Genomic DNA, 20,361 nt, shown 5'->3' with positions numbered 1-20,361 from the left:
TGGTGTTGTTCAGTGCGGCATGGTGTTGTTCAGTGCGGCATGGTGTTGTTCAGTGCGGCATAATATTGTTCAGTGCGGCGTAATATTGTTCAGTGCGGCGTAATGTTGTTCAGTGGGGCATGGTGTTGTTCAGTGCGGCATGGTGTTGTTCAGTGCGGCATGGTGTTGTTCAGTGCGACATGATGTTGTTCAGTGCGGCATAATGTTGTTCAGTGCGGCATAATGTTGTTCAGTGCGGCATAATGTTGTTCAGTGCGGCATAATGTTGTTCAGTGCGGCATAATGTTGTTCAGTGCGGCATGGTGTTGTTTAGTGCGGGATGGTGTTGTTCAGTGCGGCATGGTGTTGTTCAGTGCGGCATGGTGTTGTTCAGTGCGGCATGGTGTTGTTCAGTGCGGCATGGTGTTGTTCAGTGCGGCATGGTGTTGTTCAGTGCGGGATGGTGTTGTTCAGTGCGGCATGGTGTTCAGTGCGGCATAATGTTGTTCAGTGCGGCATAATGTTGTTCAGTGCGGCATGGTGTTGTTCAGTGCGGCATAATGTTGTTCAGTGCGGCATAATGTTGTTCAGTGCGGTATAATGTTGTTCAGTGGGGCATGGTGTTGTTCAGTGCGGCATGGTGTTGTTCAGTGCGGGATGGTGTTGTTCAGTGCGGCATGGTGTTGTTCAGTGCGGCATGGTGTTGTTCAGTGCGGCATGGTGTTGTTCAGTGCGGGATGGTGTTGTTCAGTGCGGCATGGTGTTGTTCAGTGCGGGATGGTGTTGTTAAGTGCGGGATGGTGTTGTTCAGTGCGGGATGGTGTTGTTCAGTGCGGCATGGTGTTGTTAAGTGCGGCATGGTGTTGTTCAGTGCGACATGGTGTTGTTCAGTGCGGCATGGTGTTGTTCAGTGCGGGATGGTGTTCAGTGCGGGATGGTGTTGTTCAGTGCGGGATGGTGTTGTTCAGTGCGGCATGGTGTTGTTCAGTGCGGCATGGTGTTGTTCAGTGCGGCATGGTGTTGTTAAGTGCGGCATGGTGTTGTTCAGTGCGGCGTAATGTTGTTCAGTGGGGCATGGTGTTGTTCAGTGCGGCATGGTGTTGTTCAGTGCGGCATGGTGTTGTTCAGTGCGGCATGGTGTTGTTCAGTGCGGGATGGTGTTGTTCAGTGCGGCATGGTGTTGTTCAGTGCGGCATGGTGTTGTTCAGTGCGGCATGGTGTTGTTCAGTGCGGCATGGTGTTGTTCAGTGCGGCATGGTGTTGTTCAGTGCGGCATGGTGTTGTTCAGTGCGGGATGGTGTTCAGTGCGGGATGGTGTTGTTCAGTGCGGGATGGTGTTGTTCAGTGCGGGATGGTGTTGTTCAGTGCGGCATGGTGTTGTTCAGTGCGGCATGGTGTTGTTAAGTGCGGCATGGTGTTGTTCAGTGCGGCATGGTGTTGTTCAGTGCGGCATGGTGTTGTTCAGTGCGGCATGGTGTTGTTCAGTGCGGCATGGTGTTGTTCAGTGCGGCATGGTGTTGTTCAGTGCGGCATGGTGTTGTTCAGTGCGGCATGGTGTTGTTCAGTGCGGCATGGTGTTGTTCAGTGCGGCATGGTGTTTTTCAGTGCGGCATAATGTTGTTCAGTGGGGCATAATGTTGTTCAGTGCGGCATAATGTTGTTCAGTGCGGCATAATGTTGTTCAGTGCGGTATAATGTTGTTCAGTGCTGCATAATGTTCAGTGCTGCATGGTGTTGTTTAGTGCGGGATGGTGTTGTTCAGTGCGGCATGGTGTTGTTCAGTGCGGCATGGTGTTGTTCAGTGCGGTATGGTGTTGTTCAGTTCGGCATGGTGCTGTTCAGTGCGGCATGGTGTTGTTCAGTGCGGCATTGTGTTGTTCAGTGCGGCATGGTGTTGTTCAGTGCGGCATGGTGTTGTTCAGTGCGGCATGGTGTTGTTCAGTGCGGCATAATGTTGTTCAGTGCGGCATAATGTTGTTCAGTGCGGCATGGTGTTGTTCGGTGCGGCATGGTGTTGTTCAGTGCGGCATGGTGTTGTTCAGTGCGGCATGGTGTTGTTCAGTGCGGCATGGTGTTGTTCAGTGCGGCATGGTGTTGTTCAGTGCGGCATGGTGTTGTTCAGTGCGGCATGGTGTTGTTCAGTGCGGCATGGTGTTGTTCAGTGCGGGATGGTGTTGTTCAGTGCGGGATGGTGTTGTTCAGTGCGGGATGGTGTTGTTCAGTGCGGCATAATGTTGTTCAGTGCGGCATAATGTTGTTCAGTGCGGCATGGTGTTGTTCAGTGCGGCATAATGTTGTTCAGTGCGGCATAATGTTGTTCAGTGCGGCATAATGTTGTTCAGTGCGGTATAATGTTGTTCAGTGCGGCATAATGTTGTTCAGTGCTGCATGGTGTTGTTCAGTGCGGGATGGTGTTGTTCAGTGCGGCATGGTGTTGTTCAGTGCGGCATGGTGTTGTTCAGTGCGGCATGGTGTTGTTCAGTGCGGCATGGTGTTGTTCAGTGCGGCATGGTGTTGTTCAGTGCGGCATGGTGTTGTTCAGTGCAGCATGGTGTTGTTCAGTGCGGCATGGTGTTGTTCAGTGCGGCATGGTGTAGTTCAGTGCGGCATGGTGTTGTTCAGTGCGGCATGGTGTAGTTCAGTGCGGGATGGTGTTGTTCAGTGCGGGATGGTGTTGTTCAGTGCGGGATGGTGTTGTTCAGTGCGGCATGGTGTTGTTCAGTGCGGCATGGTGTTGTTCAGTGCGGCATGGTGTTGTTCAGTGCGGCATGGTGTTGTTCAGTTCGGCATGGTGTTGTTCAGTGCGGCATGGTGTTGTTCAGTGCGGCATGGTGTTGTTCGGTGCGGCATGGTGTTGTTCGGTGCGAGATGGTGTTGTTCGGTGCGGGATGGTGTTGTTCAGTGCGGCATGGTGTTGTTCAGTGCGGCATAATGTTGTTCAGTGCGGCATTGTGTTGTTCAGTGCGGCATGGTGTTGTTCAGTGCGGCATGGTGTTGTTCAGTGCGGCATGGTGTTGTTCAGTGCGGCATGGTGTTGTTCAGTGCGGCATTGTGTTGTTCAGTGCGGCATGGTGTTGTTCGGTGCGGCATGGTGTTGTTCAGTGCGGCATGGTGTTGTTCAGTGCGGTATCGTGTTGTTCAGTGCGGTATCGTGTTGTTCAGTGCGGTATCGTGTTGTTCAGTGCGGTATCGTGTTGTTCAGTGCGGTATCGTGTTGTTCAGTGCGGTATCGTGTTGTTCAGTGCGGTATCGTTGTGTTGTTCGTATTGTGTTGTGTTGTTCGTAATGTGTTGTGTTGTTGGTATTGTGTTGTTGGTATTGTGTTGTGTTGTTCGTATTTTGTTGTGTTGTTCATATTTTGTTGTGTTGTTCATATTGTGTTGAGTTGTTCATATTGTGTTGAGTTGTTCGTATTGTGTTGTGTTGTTCGTATTGTGTTGCCTCTAACACTTAGCTTCTAACACTTAGCCTCTAGCACCTAGAAGGTAAATAAATAGGAAGGAAGGACTCACCGGTGACGTCGTCGCCCACGTCCAAGCGTTGTACTTTGTATTTTCATCCTTCTGACAGTGGAAAACATATAGCCAACAAACACCGTGGAACCTAAACGAATGAAAGAAAACTATCATTTGGCCACAACCAACATTCACAGATACAACACAATGTGACGTGCGGGGTTGAGGTTAAAGGTTGAGTAAATGGCCCTCGTTTTAAACTACTTTTTTGAAAAGGAGTGGGAACAAGTAAGACGTATTTAATTTATTTATTGGGAAGTAGTAAGACTTATTAAATTTATTTAATCTACTTTTCTTCCCAGGCAAAATTTGATGTGCTGCAATTCCAAATTTCCAAAGTGAATGAAGGAATGAAATCCTTTAAATTATGATTTTGTATAAATACTAGGCATAAACACAAAATCTACGGCACAAAATGGGCAGACTTTACTTGTTTGAAAAGGACTGGTTACAAGACAGACTTTTTTAATTTATTTAATGGGAAGAGGACTTATTTAGTTTAATTGATCTATTTTTGTTCCCTGGCAAAATTCGATTTGCTGCAATTCCAAATTTCCAAAGTGAATGAAGGAATGAAGTCGTTTAAATTATGATTTTGTATAAATACTAGGCATAGACACAAAATCTACGGCACAAAACGGGCAGACTTTACTTGTTTGAAGAGGACTGGTTACAAGACAGACTTTTCTGATGTATTTAATGGGAAGAAGACTTATTTAGTTTATTTAATCTCTTTTTGTTGCCTGGCAAAATTGGATTTGCTGAAATTGTATTTTGCCAAATCTTGACTTGAGACCTGATAGGAAGTATTAAACGCTTAGTTAAATCGATACAAGTTGGTAATAAGAGCGAGTAATGTTGGTTGAAGCGATGAATGAAGGTTAAAAGCAATTTAAATTATGACTTTGTATAAATACTAGATATTAACAGAACATCTACTGCGCAAAATGGGCAGAGTTTACTTGTTTGAGAAGGAGTGGCTTATTTAAGACTAAGATTTATTTAATCTGTTTGTTCCCAGGCAAAATTGGATGTGATGCAATTCCAAATTTCACCACATGATGGTGCCCAATTTTGACTTCATAGGACATATTCAACACTTAACTATTATGTTCAAGGTAATCAGATTTGTTTATTATTCTAATGGGCTTTTCAAAACTATTCTGGATTACTACTTTGGATCTATTCTACATTACTTGGCAACAACATACTCTGTAACAGATTAGGCAGTATAATCACATATGTTAACTTGAAAGTGCCCACACTCAATCTACTTATCGTGATGTGTTAAATCAATTACTGTTAGACATTATTATTCTGATAATCTACCAAATCTTTGAATTGAAGAATTTGTGATTTAATTAATAGCTTGTTGTTATGTTCAGGGTAATCAGACTTGTATATAATTCTAATGGCCTTCTTTTGAAAACTATTCTGAATTACAACTTTGGATCTTATATTACTTTGCAACAATATACTCGGTGACAGATTAGGCAGTATAATCACATATGTTAACTTCAGTGCCCACACTGTATTTATTTATGGTTATTTGTTAAATCAAGTACTGTTAGACATGAAATAGGAAGTGTTTAACATAAATGTTATGGCTACTCACCATTGTAGCTCGCTCCTGGTCAATGATACGAGCCTCTTCTTGCAGTGGAAAACTTGCAGCCAACAAACACCGTGGAACCTAAAGGAATGAAATTAAACATTAACATTTCGCCTGGACCAATATTCACACGTACAACGCAACGCGGCTACACTTCTGCTAGCGCCTCAGCTACACGTTGCTATTACAAACGTAAATCTCTTTAAACACAATGAGTGTTACTTACCGTGTATGCTGTAGACGGTCCAGTTGCAAGCAGAAAATAAAGATATTTCTGTTGATATTCGTCGTTGCTCAGTGGCTCACGGCCATCGCGCCAACAGATTTGAATTTTGGTGGAAGTTCAGCCAATTACGTCATATCCGCGGCACATGACTGCGACGTAATACCCGCTTATCTGAAACGGCAGTTAAAAGTAGAGTTACATCAAGTTTTCTTTTTTAATCAACGCAATCATTTACAACCGTTGACCAGAAAGAATCGTCGAAATTCGACGTTCCCCCCAAACGCCACACTCACTCGCTTTTCAGGGCAACAAAAGTACTTCTTTTTAAAAACGATTAGTTGTACTTACCGTGTACGCTCTGGACGGTCCAGTTGCAAGCAGAAAATAAAAATATTTCTCTTGTTAGTCGTATGTTACCATCCGCTGTGTCTTTGTCAACATCGCCATTTCCCTACTTCCTGTTGCGAGCCACGCCCACGGATTTAAATTTTGGCGGAAGTTCCGCCCATTGGCGTAGTTTTCGCGTATAGCAAATCCGATTGGTTGGGAAGGGGGCGCGGTTATGCAGCCGAGGGGTCCTGTGATCGGTGGGATGTAAAGTAGGCGTCGACGTCACGTCCGCGTCACGTGACCACGACGTGGCAGACGTCATATAGCAACCGCTGTTTTGTTTAGTAGACTTACAGTTGTTATGCATTGACATAATGGCGCACACTCCAAATAGATTTAAATAAATTAAATAATTCTTCTGCCCACTCCCTTTTAAACAAGTTAACTCTCCCCGCGGATTTGAATTCCGGCGGAAGTTCTGCCCATCACGTGACGTCTGTCACGTGACCACACGCGGCAGATGTCATATAGCAACCGCTGTTTTGTTTAGTAGATTTACAGTTGTTATGCGTTGACATAATGGCGCACTGGTTAGCATGTCCACCTCTTAAGCATGATGTTGCGGGTTCGACGCCTGATCAATGTTAGCATGGAGTGAGCTGAAGTGCATGGCGCTGAAGATTTGAATCTTTGAAATGCGCTGAGGTCTGACGTATCAGGCAGAATGGTTTGCCATCACGTTCAACAAAAAATAGAAACTTTCCCACTCTGATAAAAACGTCCTGTGTTCATCTACATATTTTCGTTTTGCTGTGCATCTTTTCCCTGCCATTTCGAGAGCCCAATTGACACTAATAGTTTACTGGAATGTGTTTGCCCATCCTACTTTGTGGAATTTCACCACATGCGCTTTTGACGAAAATACAAAATTAAACTCAAGTGAAGCCAACACGCACAACCCCCCCCCCCCCCCCCCCCCCACACACACACACACACACACACACACACACCTACACACACACACAAATGTTGATATGAACATAAAAGAGCCGCATGCGGTTCGGGAGTTGCGGCTTGGCCAAACCTGTACTATACAACTTTATTTGTGTAAAATTTTCACAACAGCTGTCACACAAACAAAGCGGGAAAAACCGAAGACGTGCGTGTTCCGCCCACGCTGGATTTATTTGCACCTTTGAAAAGACACCGTATTGCCGCAGATGTGGCAAAGAGTACTTTTGGGCATCTGAGACGGAAGGATGTCCAAAGCATCACGTCACCTGCTCTGGTAGGAATGGTGGTGGGACGTTGAGGTCAACCGCTTTGGGGTTGGCTGAATCTTTGGTCGCAGGATGCCACACACTTGAAGACAGAAGCAGAAAAGCAGAGCTAAATGCAAAATGTACTCACCGGTGACTCCAATTTTTTCCCCCCCTGAAGAAATGGATGGACGGGTGGCCCCGGCTGGCCGGTGGGACTCTTGTTATTCTGACCCTTTTTAGTGCGCGTTTGGGGCAACAACCGTTTTTTGTGGCGCTCTCTTCTGGTTCAAGAGTGCCCTGCATGTGAATTTGCCTTTCCTGCCTTCTGATTGGATGAGCGCCGGTGTGACGCGGTGCCTCTGTCACCGTGGCGGGGGGTATACGTCGGCATCGGAGCGTCTGCCAACGTCTGAGACCGGCTGGCAGTGTATCGGAGGTGTCGAGTGCGGTGCCGCTGGAGCTCACTCACCAGCTGGTGTTAGGGCCACAGAATGAAGGCCAAGGAGAAGACTAGAAAGAGAAACAGAAACTTCTCCTCCAATTGTTTGATTTGTCTCTTCTGAGCTTCGATGAATTCTTTCAGCTCTTTGTTCCTCTAGGACGGACAAATGGAAAGTAGCCTTCAAAAGCCAGTAAGCGTGCAAGTAAGTGCCGGGCTGGCTTTGGGCCCTTACCTGTTGCGCGCTGTGCAGCAGATCCTCTCTCAGATTCTCTCTTGGAGGATGCAAGCGTCGCGCTCCCTCAACTCCCACATCAGGGCTCGCTTCCATTGGTCCACGGCGCTCCTAAGCTCTTGTCTCTGATCCGCCGTCAGCACGTCATTCACGCCAGCGTGGCTGGCTTTTTCGCCGTCCGTGGCGGGGCAGTCCCGCTGCGGTAGCGCCTCGTACAACATGGCCTCCAGCTCCATGATCCTCTGGGCCGCAATCCTCGTCCATCAGTGGTCCGGCGGGAGATTTGAGGGCGGCTTACCTTATGAGCCTGGTCCATGGAACGCTTCCTGAAGTCCAACTCTTCATCCAGGTAGCCCTTCTGGTTGCAGAACATATCCTAGCACAGCTCAAGGTCAGAATTGTTGGGGCACATTGCCCCGAGTTCCCCTTGGCTGATGTCGCGTGTCTGTCTACCTTCTCACTTTCAATGTCCAACATCTTCTGTTGAAGTGCTGACTTGGTCACTTTGATGTATTCTAACCACTGAGGAAAGGCTGCTGTCACATAAGCAGAATGCGAGAGCGTGCGTGGACGTGCGCGTTACCTTCTCGGCTAGGGTGGGAAGGGTCCTGGCGTGAATCACGACCACCTGCTCCTCGTTGGTGAGATTCTGCAAGAGCCCAAAGGCACAGCGTCAACAAGGTTCTTTCAGCGCAAAGCCTTCCAAAAGTCACATTTGAGCCGCCGAGTCTCGTGGAGTGCGAACATAAGGAGTTCGACATACACTTACGGCGTTATCGCCCAGGATGTCCCGCTTCTTCATCAGATCACTGATGACGATGTCCTGGGGAAAGGCGCAAGGAGCAATGTAAGGTGTTCTGGGACCTCAGGTTAAGGTTAGGGTTGCGAGGGACGCCTTACGTACGCTCACGCCGTCGGCCTCGCAGTAGATCTGCAAAGGGCTGAGGCCGTCTGGGAAACGGACTTGCAGAAACTTCAAGACGGGGGAGCGCCACTCCCTCTCCTGAAAGGCAGAGGCATGCATCCGTCCGTCCGTCCGTCCGTCCGTCCGTCCGTCCGTCCGTCCGTCCGTCCGTCCGTCACATCTCTGGCCTCAACACGCTTGTGCGAGTCTTCCCACCTCCAGCTCCAGGATGCGGAACTCAAGCAGTTCGTTTTGGTCTCGGATATCCTGGATGCGCTCTTTCAGACGCGCTTCTTCCGCCTCCATCCGCCTGACCTGAAAAGACAGTCAGACCTCATCTGCGGGGCTTCCGGACGGGTGTGACGCCAAGCGACTCCGCCCAGCGCCTTTCTTTCCGTCACCTTTTCGGCCAACTGCTGATTGCTCTGACGCAGCAGCTGCTTCTCCTCCACCCACTTGACATTCTAGAAGAGACAAACGCGTGGACAGCTTTGGAATGTTGTGTCATTTTCATCCACAAATTCTTTGGTTGACTGGAAAATGACATTTGCTTTTCTCCGCATTTTCCCAGCCACGTTCAGGGGGGGGGTTGGTCCAGTAATGCCAGACGAATGAGTGACTGAAGAATGTAGCTATTTTGTCTGACAAAAAGGTGTGCTCATTGATAAGCTTACCTGTCCTTGTTGCTTCAGCGCTGACTCCAGATCTGCTACTCTGCTTTGATAGTGACCCATTTCTACTGTCATGTAACATGGGGGGAAGAGATGGTGCAAATGGTAAAATATGGATTGTTCACAGGAATAAATTGGCAGAGCTGAAATTCCAAATTTGTCCAAAAGATGGCGCCAGACCAAAACATGAGACCAAAAAAGGGGCCAAAATAAGCTAAGCAAGTTAAAATAGAAATAAAACAGGAACACGGTGTCGGATTGTGAGTCACGCATGGACGCACAAATGTGATTTTTACTTTTTGATTTCTTTGCTTGGCTAAAAATGTATTCTGTAACAGCTTAAAGCAATATTGTTAGTCAATTCGATCAAGGGACCCGTCACTATGAGAATAGTGGCGTGACATAAATTGTTTGGAGAAGCACAAATGTGATTTTTACTTCTTGATTTCTTTGCTTGGCTAAAAATTGATTCCCTCTTTCATGAACTGTGTTTTGCAATCGAATTGTTCTGGGATTGAATGATTTTATTAACACGGGTATCAGTGGGTGAAATTGTTCGGTTTCTGGAGTGATTAAGATTTGTAATTCTATTTCATGTTTCTTCAATAAATGTGTTGTGTATATTCATCTACTTTGTTGTGCGCTGATTTGTACTGAATGTACAATCGATGGTTCGGGGTTGATTTGACAATTTGATTAATGTGCGGGGGGTTATTATGGTATAACATAGGACCGTAATAAATAAAAGTAACATCAGACAATTTTAGAGAATTAAATAACTTTCGTAGTTATTTGAGACACGAGTGAATTTCAATCCGTTTGAAAGTTTGCTTCGTCTGAATAAATTAACGGAAGTGTTTGAATCGGATTATTGGTTTGGTGTAGAACTGAAAGTAATTTAATTATTTGAAGGGCGCAGGCCCGTTTCCCCTTTTGACGGGCCGCGTAAAAAGTAACTCCGAACATGTTAGAGAATTAAATAACTTTCGTAGATATTTAAGGGAAGAGTGAATTTCGTCAAAAGTGAATTCGTTTGAAAATTTACTTCCTCTAAATAAAATAACGACGATGGTTAAAATAGATCATTTGAGTTGGTGAAGGATAAAAGTATTTCGATTGTCCGTCGGGCCGCGTCAAAAGTTAAACAGGACACGATCGAAAAATAGACTTGCCTTCCAAATTAATTACTGGGCAAATCTAAATAGAGTAAGACATTTTTATTCGTTTTAAGAAAGTTGTTATTCTTTTTAAGCAATCAAGTGGGGTGAAGCACTCCGACAGTTAAGTGCTTGATCTACATATAAGAAGTTAGAATTAATAACGTAAAGTGCATTAATTTTCTCCTTAAATGCTATTATTGTCACACTTTTATTAATTCGATTCTCTTTCGAATAAACAAGTTGGTCGGCTCGCTGCTTGAGCGACCAAGTAGAACGGACCCATATCAACATTTACTTCGGCAAAACTAGTGCTAGGGTGCGCTATACAAACGAATCCCTGAGGTCTTAACAAAGACATCTAAAAATATCCGTAACATAATAAGAACTTCAAACATTAGCGGGGAGCCATCAATACGATGCGGTCACTTCGAAGTCTTGCCTCGAATTGAGTTACTCGGCTCGAGCTTAGGGTGACTTGAGAGGGATTGGCGTCGTACAGAAATTAGATTGATTCCGGTGGAGTTAATTTAACTCGGGTGTTTAGATTACGGACGAATCTCCGAACCCGGCTAAGACAAACCCGTTACCGGGAAGCCGGGGGCACCTTATTGAAAGAGGTGCGTTTGACACTACCATCAGCTTTTCTCTGGTCTGAAAGGAGGAGGAGGGAGGCTCCTCCTCCTCCTTTCAGACCAGAGAACACCCGAGGCTGGGTGAGAACGGGGAGGCTGCGACCCGGCCGGGGGTTGCGGGAAGGGGCGCCACCTTGATCTCCTTCTCGGCGTCGTAGTCCCCTCCGCTGGTCTGGGCTAGCAGAGCGTAGGCTCGTTGCAGCGCTTGATATTCTTGCGTCAGCTGGCGGTAGCGAAGCTCCACCTCCTAATGCACACACCAATGCAACACAGCACTAGTACCAGAATCAGTCAGACCGGCGACAAAGCACCCGCGACGCAATGACGAGTCCGATTCCAGGCTGAAGAGGAATGTTTGGCGCCAATACGCTGGCAGAAATGGCGGGCTACCTCTTCGGGTTCCGTGTCGGGGGTTCTGTCGGTGTGAAAAGACAAGGACGATCCGTCCGAGTCCACCAACACGTCTTCGTCGTAGCCGTAAAATGTTTCGATGACCTGCGGGCGCGGAAGCAAACATCTCTCTGAACAAACTGAAGCGACACCTCACGATGAATCGACGAGAGGAACGATAGCGAGAAAAAGGCCATTTCATCTTGCGCAACACCAAGCAGCCGCAAACAAACAGACTCACCTTGCAGGACCTCACGCTTTGTTCCTCCTCAGAGATTCTCGACGTCGGTATCGTAGCAGCAAATCTCTCTCCCGTCGACACAAATAATCCGCCTTTGAGATTCTTTGGATGCAAAGGGAACGAACGGCTCCGGCGCAGAAACAAACGCGACTCACGATGACATTTCTGACATGAGCTCCTGTCTCCAGAGCCTGAAAAACCCGTCACCGGCGATGATTGGAGGGACGCTCGTCTTTTCCAAAAGTGACAACTACAGGGTGCGTCAGGGTTTTCCAGATTATCTTTATCGTATGATTATGTTGCTTTGACTTTGACTGCAACCTGTAATAAATAATATTATTTATCCCTTATTTATCCCTATCGCTTATCCCTTCCTACACAAAGTCGTAAAACATCCCTTGCTATGTTTTGACTAGAGGTCAAGGGCTTTCTCTATTCAATCCACTCTTACACCCACCCTGTTTCTCTTAATAAAAATGCTCGTGCAGGAGCCGAGAGTCAGACTTCATTCGTACAACGGATGGACTCTCCACCTGCAGGTGTCCAAAAGAACTTACTTGTCTCCCGTGTGGTTCTTGCAAAATAAGTTGGAGCGAGCGCAACTCTAACAGGGTGCATTTTGCCACTAGCTGCCTACGGACAATGACGTCGCGCTCGCGGCTCATGGTTGACGGGCTGAGCAGCCGGGCGAGTCCGTCGTTTTCAGCGCACAGCGAGTGGCAAAGGCGCTGACAAAACGGGAGCTTTGAGCTGCTGAAAACGGCAAAACAAGTCTAAAGCGTGTTCAAACGCGTGCGCACAATGCTCCTGCTTGAAAGGTCGGAATTTAAGGGGCCAATTTTTTGGATGGCGGCCGCCGGCCAAGCTTTGGACGGAAAAGGTTTCCTGGCGACAGCGAGCGAGCGCGGCGCTGCCGTACGTGCACCGAGTCGCCTGCCTGAAGACCTTGGACAAGTCGTCGATGATGTGCCGCTGCTCCACAACTTGAAGGAACTCCATTTCACCGTCCTGCTGGCCGCAACCGCGCTCCAGGTCATTGAGCGAACTAGGCCTTCTCTGTGGAACACAAATTCAGTGGACTCTGTTGGCATGCCGCCGTTGTTCCCGTCGACTTACCAAGCTTGCCATCTCCTCGTTCTCCTGGGTGACAAAGCGCACTTTGTTTTCAAGGCGACACAGCACCAGCGAGAGTTCTTCATTCTTCCTGCTCAGGCGTTTGTTTTTGTACAGGAGTGGCAGAAACTGGCTTTCTGTTTCTCTCAGTCGCTTAAGCTGCAAGCATGAAATGCGGGATGCGAAAGACGCACAACACGCGGGCCAGAACGTATCCATTCCTTTTGCATCGGTTTGAACGGAATCGTGGCTTTGGCTCCCAATAAAAGACATCTACCAGGCAACCGACTCGCCGCGCCGCTCAACTAATAAGCAAGCGCAATGGGTGCCTCGCTGGATGGCGCGCATCAAACGTAGCGCAAACCTTCAAGCGTGCCGTCAATAAATTACCAGTTCATTGCGCTCTTCAGAAAGCAGGGCGTTTCGATCCTCCAGTTTCCTGATGACTGCGCTGAGCTCAGCGATTTTCAGATGAAACCTTCGCGTGTCCCGATCCTCCTGAGCCTGAAAACGCCCCGCAACACACACACACAACCACTCGTTCAAAGTTCAAAACTGTTTTTGTGCTACCTTCCTCCAGCAACGAACTAAGTCATGCGTACTGCAAGTGTGTGATGAGGTGGCTTACGCTATGAAGAGGATTGCTAGTAGCGCCGTTGACCCCACTTCCAGGGTAGTTTAGGCCCGCCCTTTGGGAATCCCTCAGGGCAGCGATCTGCTGCTCGGCAGCCTGAGTCTGCAGCTGAAGGCGGTGGACGTGGCCGGCCCCAGGGATTTATCCAAAACACTAACCGCTCTGTCTTTCAGCTTGATCTCATCCATCTGGATGTACAAACGGGGAGCGCTCAGGCAGGCGGGCAAACTCATTTGCCAGAATTGTGACAAAAACAAAGAGAGCAACCGGCCAATTTTTATCTTGAATCGACTAGAACACCATTGCTGTGACAAAAGCGAAGCGAGCAACCGGACGTTTTCTTCTTGTGAAATAGAATAGAATAGAATGCCTTAGGTGTCATTGCACTGCAGGTATACAACGAAATTGGGAACATAGCCACGCACCGCGCATCTGATCAGTCCTACCAGTCGGCGGATCTCCCTCTCGCAGTCTCTCTTGGTTCGGCTCAGCTCCTCCCGATGCTGGTGATGAGCCGATCGGAGCTCGGCCGCTCGGGACTGCCAGGCCTGCTGGGCCGCTGCCAGGGCTTCTTCCGCGCTCCTGGTGGAGGCGACACCGCTCGGTCTCCCGACACCGCCGCGTCTCCTCCACTTCCGCCAGCAAAGCGCCCCCGCTCCTCACCTGAGCAGACATTGCGCCACATCGGGCCGTTGAGACCGCAACGGAGCGCCGCGACGCTTACTGGGGACAAGCTACACAATACGGTAGCGGCCGCATCGGAGCCCGACGTGGCGTGCGGTTAGTCAGACACGGATTGAGCGGATCACCTTGTCCATGGAGCCGTCCCTCAGGCTGAGGACCAAGGCATTCAGTCGCTGGATCTCTCCATCTTTGATTTTGATCACTCTCATCAGCTCCATTTCATGCTGCCGCAGTAATGTCTCCCTGGTAACGGCTAACTTTTTCTGCTTCTCCTCATGGAGTTTGCTTTTGAGTTCCGTCATGGCGGCGGTGGCACGGTGGTGCTCCGCCCGCAGGTCCTGACTTCTCTCTCTCTCCAGACAGCTGACCTGACATGACTTAGACTTAGACAAACTTTATTGTCATCTTGTCTGCACATGGTGCATACAAAACGAAATTTCGTTGCACACGGCTTACAACAAAGTAGTGATATTGCAGTTGAATAGAAGTAACATATCCTATGAAAATATATATATACATATACTGTATATATATATATTACAAATAAGTATAAAGTGCAGCAGTGCTAATTATGCAATAGTGCAAGTAGGCAAAACAGTATTCAAGAGTGTGCAGAGGAATGCTAAACCATGTATTAAACTTCTATTTAAAGGGTTTACACAAGTTCAGTAAAGTTGGTAGTGCGAGATAGTGCAAGATAGAGGTCCGTAGTGTCATAAAGTACAGTTCTGTGAATGTGTGATGCAGAGTTCAGTTTAGAGCTCAACAGTTCTAATGTTCAACAGTCTGATGACAGCAGGGAAAAAGCTGTTGCAGAACCTGGTGGACCTGCAGCGGATTGTGCGAAACCTCTTCCCAGAGGGCAGCAGGGAGAACAGTCCATGGTGGGGGTGTGATGGGTCATTGATGATGTCACGGGCACGGGACATGCAGCGCTGAGATGAAATGTCCTGAATGGAGGGAAGAGGAGCCCCTATGATCCTTTCTGCTGTCCTCACCACTCTCCTCACGTTCTTCCAATCGGAGGCGGTGCAGCCTCCACACCACACAGAGAGTCAGCTTGTCAGAATGCTCTCTATGGTGCTCCTGTAGAACGTCCTCATGATGGGTGGGGGCAGGTGGGCTCTCCTCATCCTCCGCAGGAAGTACAAGCGCTTCTGTGCCGTAGTGTTCATAGTCCAGGTGAGGTCTTCTGTGATGTGGACCCCCAGGAATTTGGTGCTGCTGACCACCTCCACAGCTGAGCTGTTGATGATCAGTGGAGCGTGGTGAGGCTGGCTTTTCCTGAAGTCGACGATGATCTCCTTCATCTTCTCCACATTCAGGATCAGGCTGTTGTCTCTGCACCAGCCCACCAGCTGCTCCACCTCCTCTCTGTAGTCCAGGTCGTTGTTGTCTCTGATGAGCCCCACCACCGTTGTGTCGTCTGCGAACTTCACGATGTGATTGGTGGTGAACCTGGGGACGCAGTCGTGTGTCATCAGGGTGAACAGCAGGGGGCTCAGGACGCAGCCCTGAGGGGAGCCTGTGCTGAGGGTGATGACATCAGAGGTGTTCTGTCCGACCCGGACTGACTGAGGTCTGTTGGTGAGGAAGTCTAGCAGCCAGTTGCGAAGGGGGGTGTTGAAGCCCAGGTGTTCCAATTTTCCTACTAGATGCTGTGGGATGATGGTGTTAAACGCTGAGCTGAAGTCCAGGAACAGCATCCGAACATGGGTGTTCTTCTCCTCCAGGTGAGCCAGGCTCAGGTGAAGAACGGAGGAGATGGCGTCCTGAGTGGAGCGGTTTTGCCGGTCGGCAAACTGGAACGGGTCAAATAATGGGGGGAGTCTGGAAACGATGTGATCTTTAAGCAGCCTTTCGAAGCACTTCATCATGACCGGAGTCAGTGCAACAGGCCGGTAATCATTAAATGAGGTGATTTGAGGTTTCTTCGGCACCGGAATGATGGAGGCAGTCTTAAAGCACGCTGGCACTGTGGCTTGGCCCAGCGAGGTGTTAAAAATGTCTGTGATGACCCCAGCCAGCTGACTTGCACATTCCCTGAACACACGCCCAGGAATGTTGTCGGGGCCAGGGGCCTTACGGGGGTTGACTCTCCTCAGGGTCTTCAACACATCAGCGGAGTCAAGGCAGAGTACCTCCTCTTCCTGATGGGGGACAGTTTTAACTGCTGGAGTGCCGTTTAGTGCCTCGAACCTCCCAAAGAAGTTATTTAGACCATTTAGAAAGTCAGCATCAACTTCACCCACCGGGGGGGGAGGGTGAGTTGTAGTCTGTAATCGCCCGTATGCCTTGCCACATACTCCTGGTGTTGTTGGCGTCGTGGAAACGATCCTGAATTTTTCGACTGTGGTCTCGCTTCGCTACCCTGATGGCACGGTTCAAGTTGGCTCTCGCTGTCCTCAGTGTCTCCTTGTCGCCAGACTTGAAGGCAGAGTTCCGCGCTCGTAGCGTTTGACGTACCTCCTCAGTCATCCAGGGTCGTTGGTTGCCCCGGGTGATGATATTCTTAGTGGTGCTGACGTCCTCGGTGCATTTGTTGACGTAGGCTGACACAGTCATGGCACACGCATGTCAAATCTACATCGGGGAAACTGGGAGGGAGGGAGGGAGGGAGGGCGGGAGGGAGGGAGGGAGGGAGGCAAGCAGGGAGGCAGGCAGGCAGGGAGGCAGGCAGGGAGGCAGGCAGGGAAGCAGGCAGGGAGGAAGGCAGTGTCTGTCTGTTGAGGTTTTCACCTTGTTCTTCTCCTGCTGAAGTTCTAACTGGACGTCCATCAGTTTGGCTCTCAGCTCGTCATTGGCGGCCTGAAAGGCGTCCGTTCGCTCCGCCTTGACCCGCCCTGCCGGAGCTCGTTTGGACATCTCTTACTCGAGTCTCGCCCGGTCGTCAGTCAGAGATCACAACATTTGTACCTGGAGAGCACAAACGCAGCGCTGTTTTCCACTGGCTTCGGACTCAACTTCAATCGGTACCGTAACGTACAACATCATAAACATAGATCTAGCTTGACTTATTCATTGAATAAATGCATTTGGTTCTTCAAAACTGCATCACGCAACATAGCGTGACCGAGACGGCCGTTATCCACCTGCGTGAAGTTATTTGGTGAAATGAATGAGATGTTTAAGACACAATCGTTCTGTCTCTATGTAGATGAAGGGAAATAATCGATTGCTGAAGGTCCAAAGGTGTTGTGATAAACAAATAAACATATTAGTGACATATTTGTGATAAACATATTAGGCAGGATAATCACATATGTTAACTTGACTGCCCACACTGTATTTATTTATGGTTATTTGTTAAATCGAGTACTGTTAGACATGAAATAGGAAGTGTTTAACATAAATGGACGACGAAAGGGGTACTCACCATTGTAGCTCCTGCTGGTCAATGATACGAGCCTCTTCTTGCAGTGGAAAACAAACAGCCAACAAACACCGTGGAACCTAAAGGAAGGAAATTAAACATTAACATTTAGCCTCAACCAACATTCACAGATACAACGCAACGCAAACTACACAAACGTAAATCTTTTTAAACACAATGAGTTGTACTTACCGTGTACGCTCTAGACGGTCCACTTGCAAGCAGAAAATAAAGATATTTCTGTTGATAATCGTCGTGTTTGTATCCGTTGTCTCGCTCAAGGCCATTGCGCCCACAGATTTGAATTTTGGCGAGAGTTCAGCCTATTGACGTCATTTCCGCGGTGTAATACCCGCATATCTGAAACGGCAAAGTTAAGAGTAGAGTTAAATAAAGTTTTTAATCAACGCAATAATTTACAAACGTTGACCAGTCGAAATAATCGTCGAAATTTGGCGTCTGTGGCTGGAAGCAGACGCCGAGTTCGACGTTCCTCCCAAATGCCACACTGCCTCGCTTTTCAGGCCTACAAAAAAACATATTTTTCAAAACAATGAGTTGTAATTACCTTGTACGCTCTAGACGGTCAAGTTGCAAGCTGAAAACAAAAATATTTGTCTTGTTAGTCGTCGTGTTACTAACCGCTGTGTCTTGTTTGCCAGCATTGCCGCTTTCCTACTTCCTGTTGCAAGCCACGCCCACGGATTATAATTTTGCCATGAGTTCCGCCTATTGACGTCATGTCCGCGTCGCATGACTGCGACGTAATATTATCTAAAACTGTTTGTGCGGCATGGTGTTGTTCTGTGCGGTATTGTGTTATTCTGTGCGGCGTCGTGTTGTTCTGTGCGGCGTAGTGTTGTTCAGTGCGGCGTCGTGTTGTTCAGTGCGGCATGTTGTTGTTCAGTGCGGCATGGTGTTGTTCAGTGCGGCATGGTGTTGTTAAGTGCGGCATGGTGTTGTTCAGTGCGGCATGGTGTTGTTCAGTGCGGCATGGTGTTGTTCAGTGCGGGATGGTGTTGTTCAGTGCGGCATGGTGTTGTTCAGTGCGGCATGGTGTTGTTCAGTGCGGCATGGTGTTGTTCAGTGCGGCATGGTGTTGTTCAGTGCGGCATGGTGTTGTTCAGTGCGGCATGGTGTTGTTCAGTGCGGCGTAATATTGTTCAGTGCGGCGTAATGTTGTTCAGTGGGGCATGGTGTTGTTCAGTGCGGCATGGTGTTGTTCAGTGCGACATGATGTTGTTCAGTGCGACATGATGTTGTTCAGTGCGGCATAATGTTGTTCAGTGCGGCATAATGTTGTTCAGTGCGGCATAATGTTGTTCAGTGCGGCATAATGTTGTTCAATGCGGCATAATGTTGTTCAGTGCGGCATGGTGTTGTTTAGTGCGGGATGGTGTTGTTCAGTGCGGCATGGTGTTGTTCAGTGCGGCATGGTGTTGTTCAGTGCGGCATGGTGTTGTTCAGTGCGGCATGGTGTTGTTCAGTGCGGCATGGTGTTGTTCAGTGCGGCATGGTGTTGTTCAGTGCGGGATGGTGTTGTTCAGTGCGGCATGGTGTTCAGTGCGGCATAATGTTGTTCAGTGCGGCATAATGTTGTTCAGTGCGGCATGGTGTTGTTCAGTGCGGCATGGTGTTGTTCAGTGCGGCATAATGTTGTTCAGTGCGGCATAATGTTGTTCAGTGCGGTATAATGTTGTTCAGTGCGGCATGGTGTTGTTCAGTGCGGGATGGTGTTGTTCAGTGCGGCATGGTGTTGTTCAGTGCGGCATGGTGTTGTTCAGTGCGGCATGGTGTTGTTCAGTGCGGGATGGTGTTGTTCAGTGCGGCATGGTGTTGTTCAGTGCGGGATGGTGTTGTTCAGTGCGGGATGGTGATGTTCAGTGCGGGATGGTGTTGTTAAGTGCGGCATGGTGTTGTTAAGTGCGGCATGGTGTTGTTCAGTGCGACATGGTGTTGTTCAGTGCGGCATGGTGTTGTTCAGTGCGGGATGGTGTTCAGTGCGGGATGGTGTTGTTCAGTGCGGGATGGTGTTGTTCAGTGCGGCATGGTGTTGTTTAGTGCGGCATGGTGTTGTTCAGTGCGGCATGGTGTTGTTAAGTGCGGCATGGTGTTGTTCAGTGCAGCGTAATGTTGTTCAGTGGGGCATGGTGTTGTTCAGTGTGGCATGGTGTTGTTCAGTGCGGCATGGTGTTGTTCAGTGCGGCATGGTGTTGTTCAGTGCGGGATGGTGTTGTTCAGTGCGGCATGGTGTTGTTCAGTGTGGCATGGTGTTGTTCAGTGCGGCATGGTGTTGTTCAGTGCGGCATGGTGTGTTTCAGTGCGGCATGGTGTTCAGTGCGGGATGGTGTTGTTCAGTGCGGGATGGTGTTGTTCAGTGCGGCATGGTGTTGTTCAGTGCGGCATGGTGTTGTTAAGTGCGGCATGGTGTTGTTCAGTGCGGCGTAATGTTGTTCAGTGGGGCATGGTGTTGTTCAGTGCGGCATGGTGTTGTTCAGTGCGGCATGGTGTTGTTCAGTGCGGCATGGTGTTGTTCAGTGCGGCATGGTGTTGTTCAGTGCGGGATGGTGTTGTTCAGTGCGGCATGGTGTTGTTCAGTGCGGCATGGTGTTGTTCAGTGCGGCATGGTGTTGTTCAGTGCGGCATGGTGTTGTTCAGTGCGGGATGGTGTTGTTCAGTGCGGGATGGTGTTCAGTGCGGGATGGTGTTGTTCAGTGCGGGATGGTGTTGTTCAGTGCGGTATAATGTTGTTCAGTGCTGCATAATGTTGTTCAGTGCTGCATGGTGTTGTTCAGTGCGGGATGGTGTTGTTCAGTGCGGCATGGTGTTGTTCAGTGCGGCATGGTGTTGTTCAGTGCGGCATGGTGTTGTTCAGTGCGGCATGGTGTTGTTCAGTGCGGCATGGTGTTGTTCAGTGCGGCATGGTGTTGTTCAGTGCGGCATTGTGTTGTTCAGTGCGGC

At 48.7% G+C, this 20,361-nt stretch overlaps 1 protein-coding gene and 1 long non-coding RNA gene across 4 annotated transcripts; both read right to left on the bottom strand.

Annotated features, from left to right (window-relative positions):
* Positions 1-6,684: 6,684 nt before the first annotated feature.
* On the bottom strand, positions 6,685-10,960 carry LOC125994453 (janus kinase and microtubule-interacting protein 3-like). 3 transcript variants are annotated; one of them, XR_011086563.1, is made up of 11 exons: positions 9,177-10,960; positions 8,904-8,966; positions 8,719-8,817; positions 8,503-8,601; positions 8,362-8,421; positions 8,182-8,247; positions 8,052-8,120; positions 7,897-7,974; positions 7,599-7,840; positions 7,394-7,519; positions 6,685-7,024 (listed from the first exon to the last, which is right to left on the bottom strand). XR_011086563.1 is itself a non-coding variant. In XM_068650032.1 (10 exons), exons 1-9 carry the CDS (start codon positions 9,444-9,446, stop codon positions 7,628-7,630), a joined length of 1,017 nt encoding a protein of 338 aa, XP_068506133.1. In that variant the 5' UTR covers positions 9,447-10,960; the 3' UTR covers positions 6,685-7,519; positions 7,599-7,627. The 3 variants fall into 3 exon arrangements, 2 of the variants coding, with proteins under 2 accessions (XP_068506133.1, XP_068506134.1); XM_068650032.1 differs by having other exon boundaries at positions 6,685-7,519; XM_068650033.1 differs by having other exon boundaries at positions 6,685-7,519; positions 8,368-8,421.
* A 100-nt stretch (positions 10,961-11,060) lies between these two features.
* LOC137840187 (uncharacterized) lies at positions 11,061-12,279 on the bottom strand. The gene is made up of 3 exons (XR_011086672.1): positions 11,597-12,279; positions 11,356-11,460; positions 11,061-11,212 (listed from the first exon to the last, which is right to left on the bottom strand). It is a non-coding gene; the product is annotated as an uncharacterized lncRNA (long non-coding RNA).
* Between the last annotated feature and the right edge of the window lie 8,082 nt (positions 12,280-20,361).

Source organism: Syngnathus scovelli, chromosome 3 (genome assembly GCF_024217435.2).
Source record: "Syngnathus scovelli strain Florida chromosome 3, RoL_Ssco_1.2, whole genome shotgun sequence".
In the NCBI taxonomy this organism is placed as follows: Eukaryota; Metazoa; Chordata; class Actinopteri; order Syngnathiformes; family Syngnathidae; genus Syngnathus; species Syngnathus scovelli.
The sequence above is the reverse complement of the archived record's forward strand: the minus strand, read 5'-3'. Positions and strand labels throughout refer to the sequence as shown.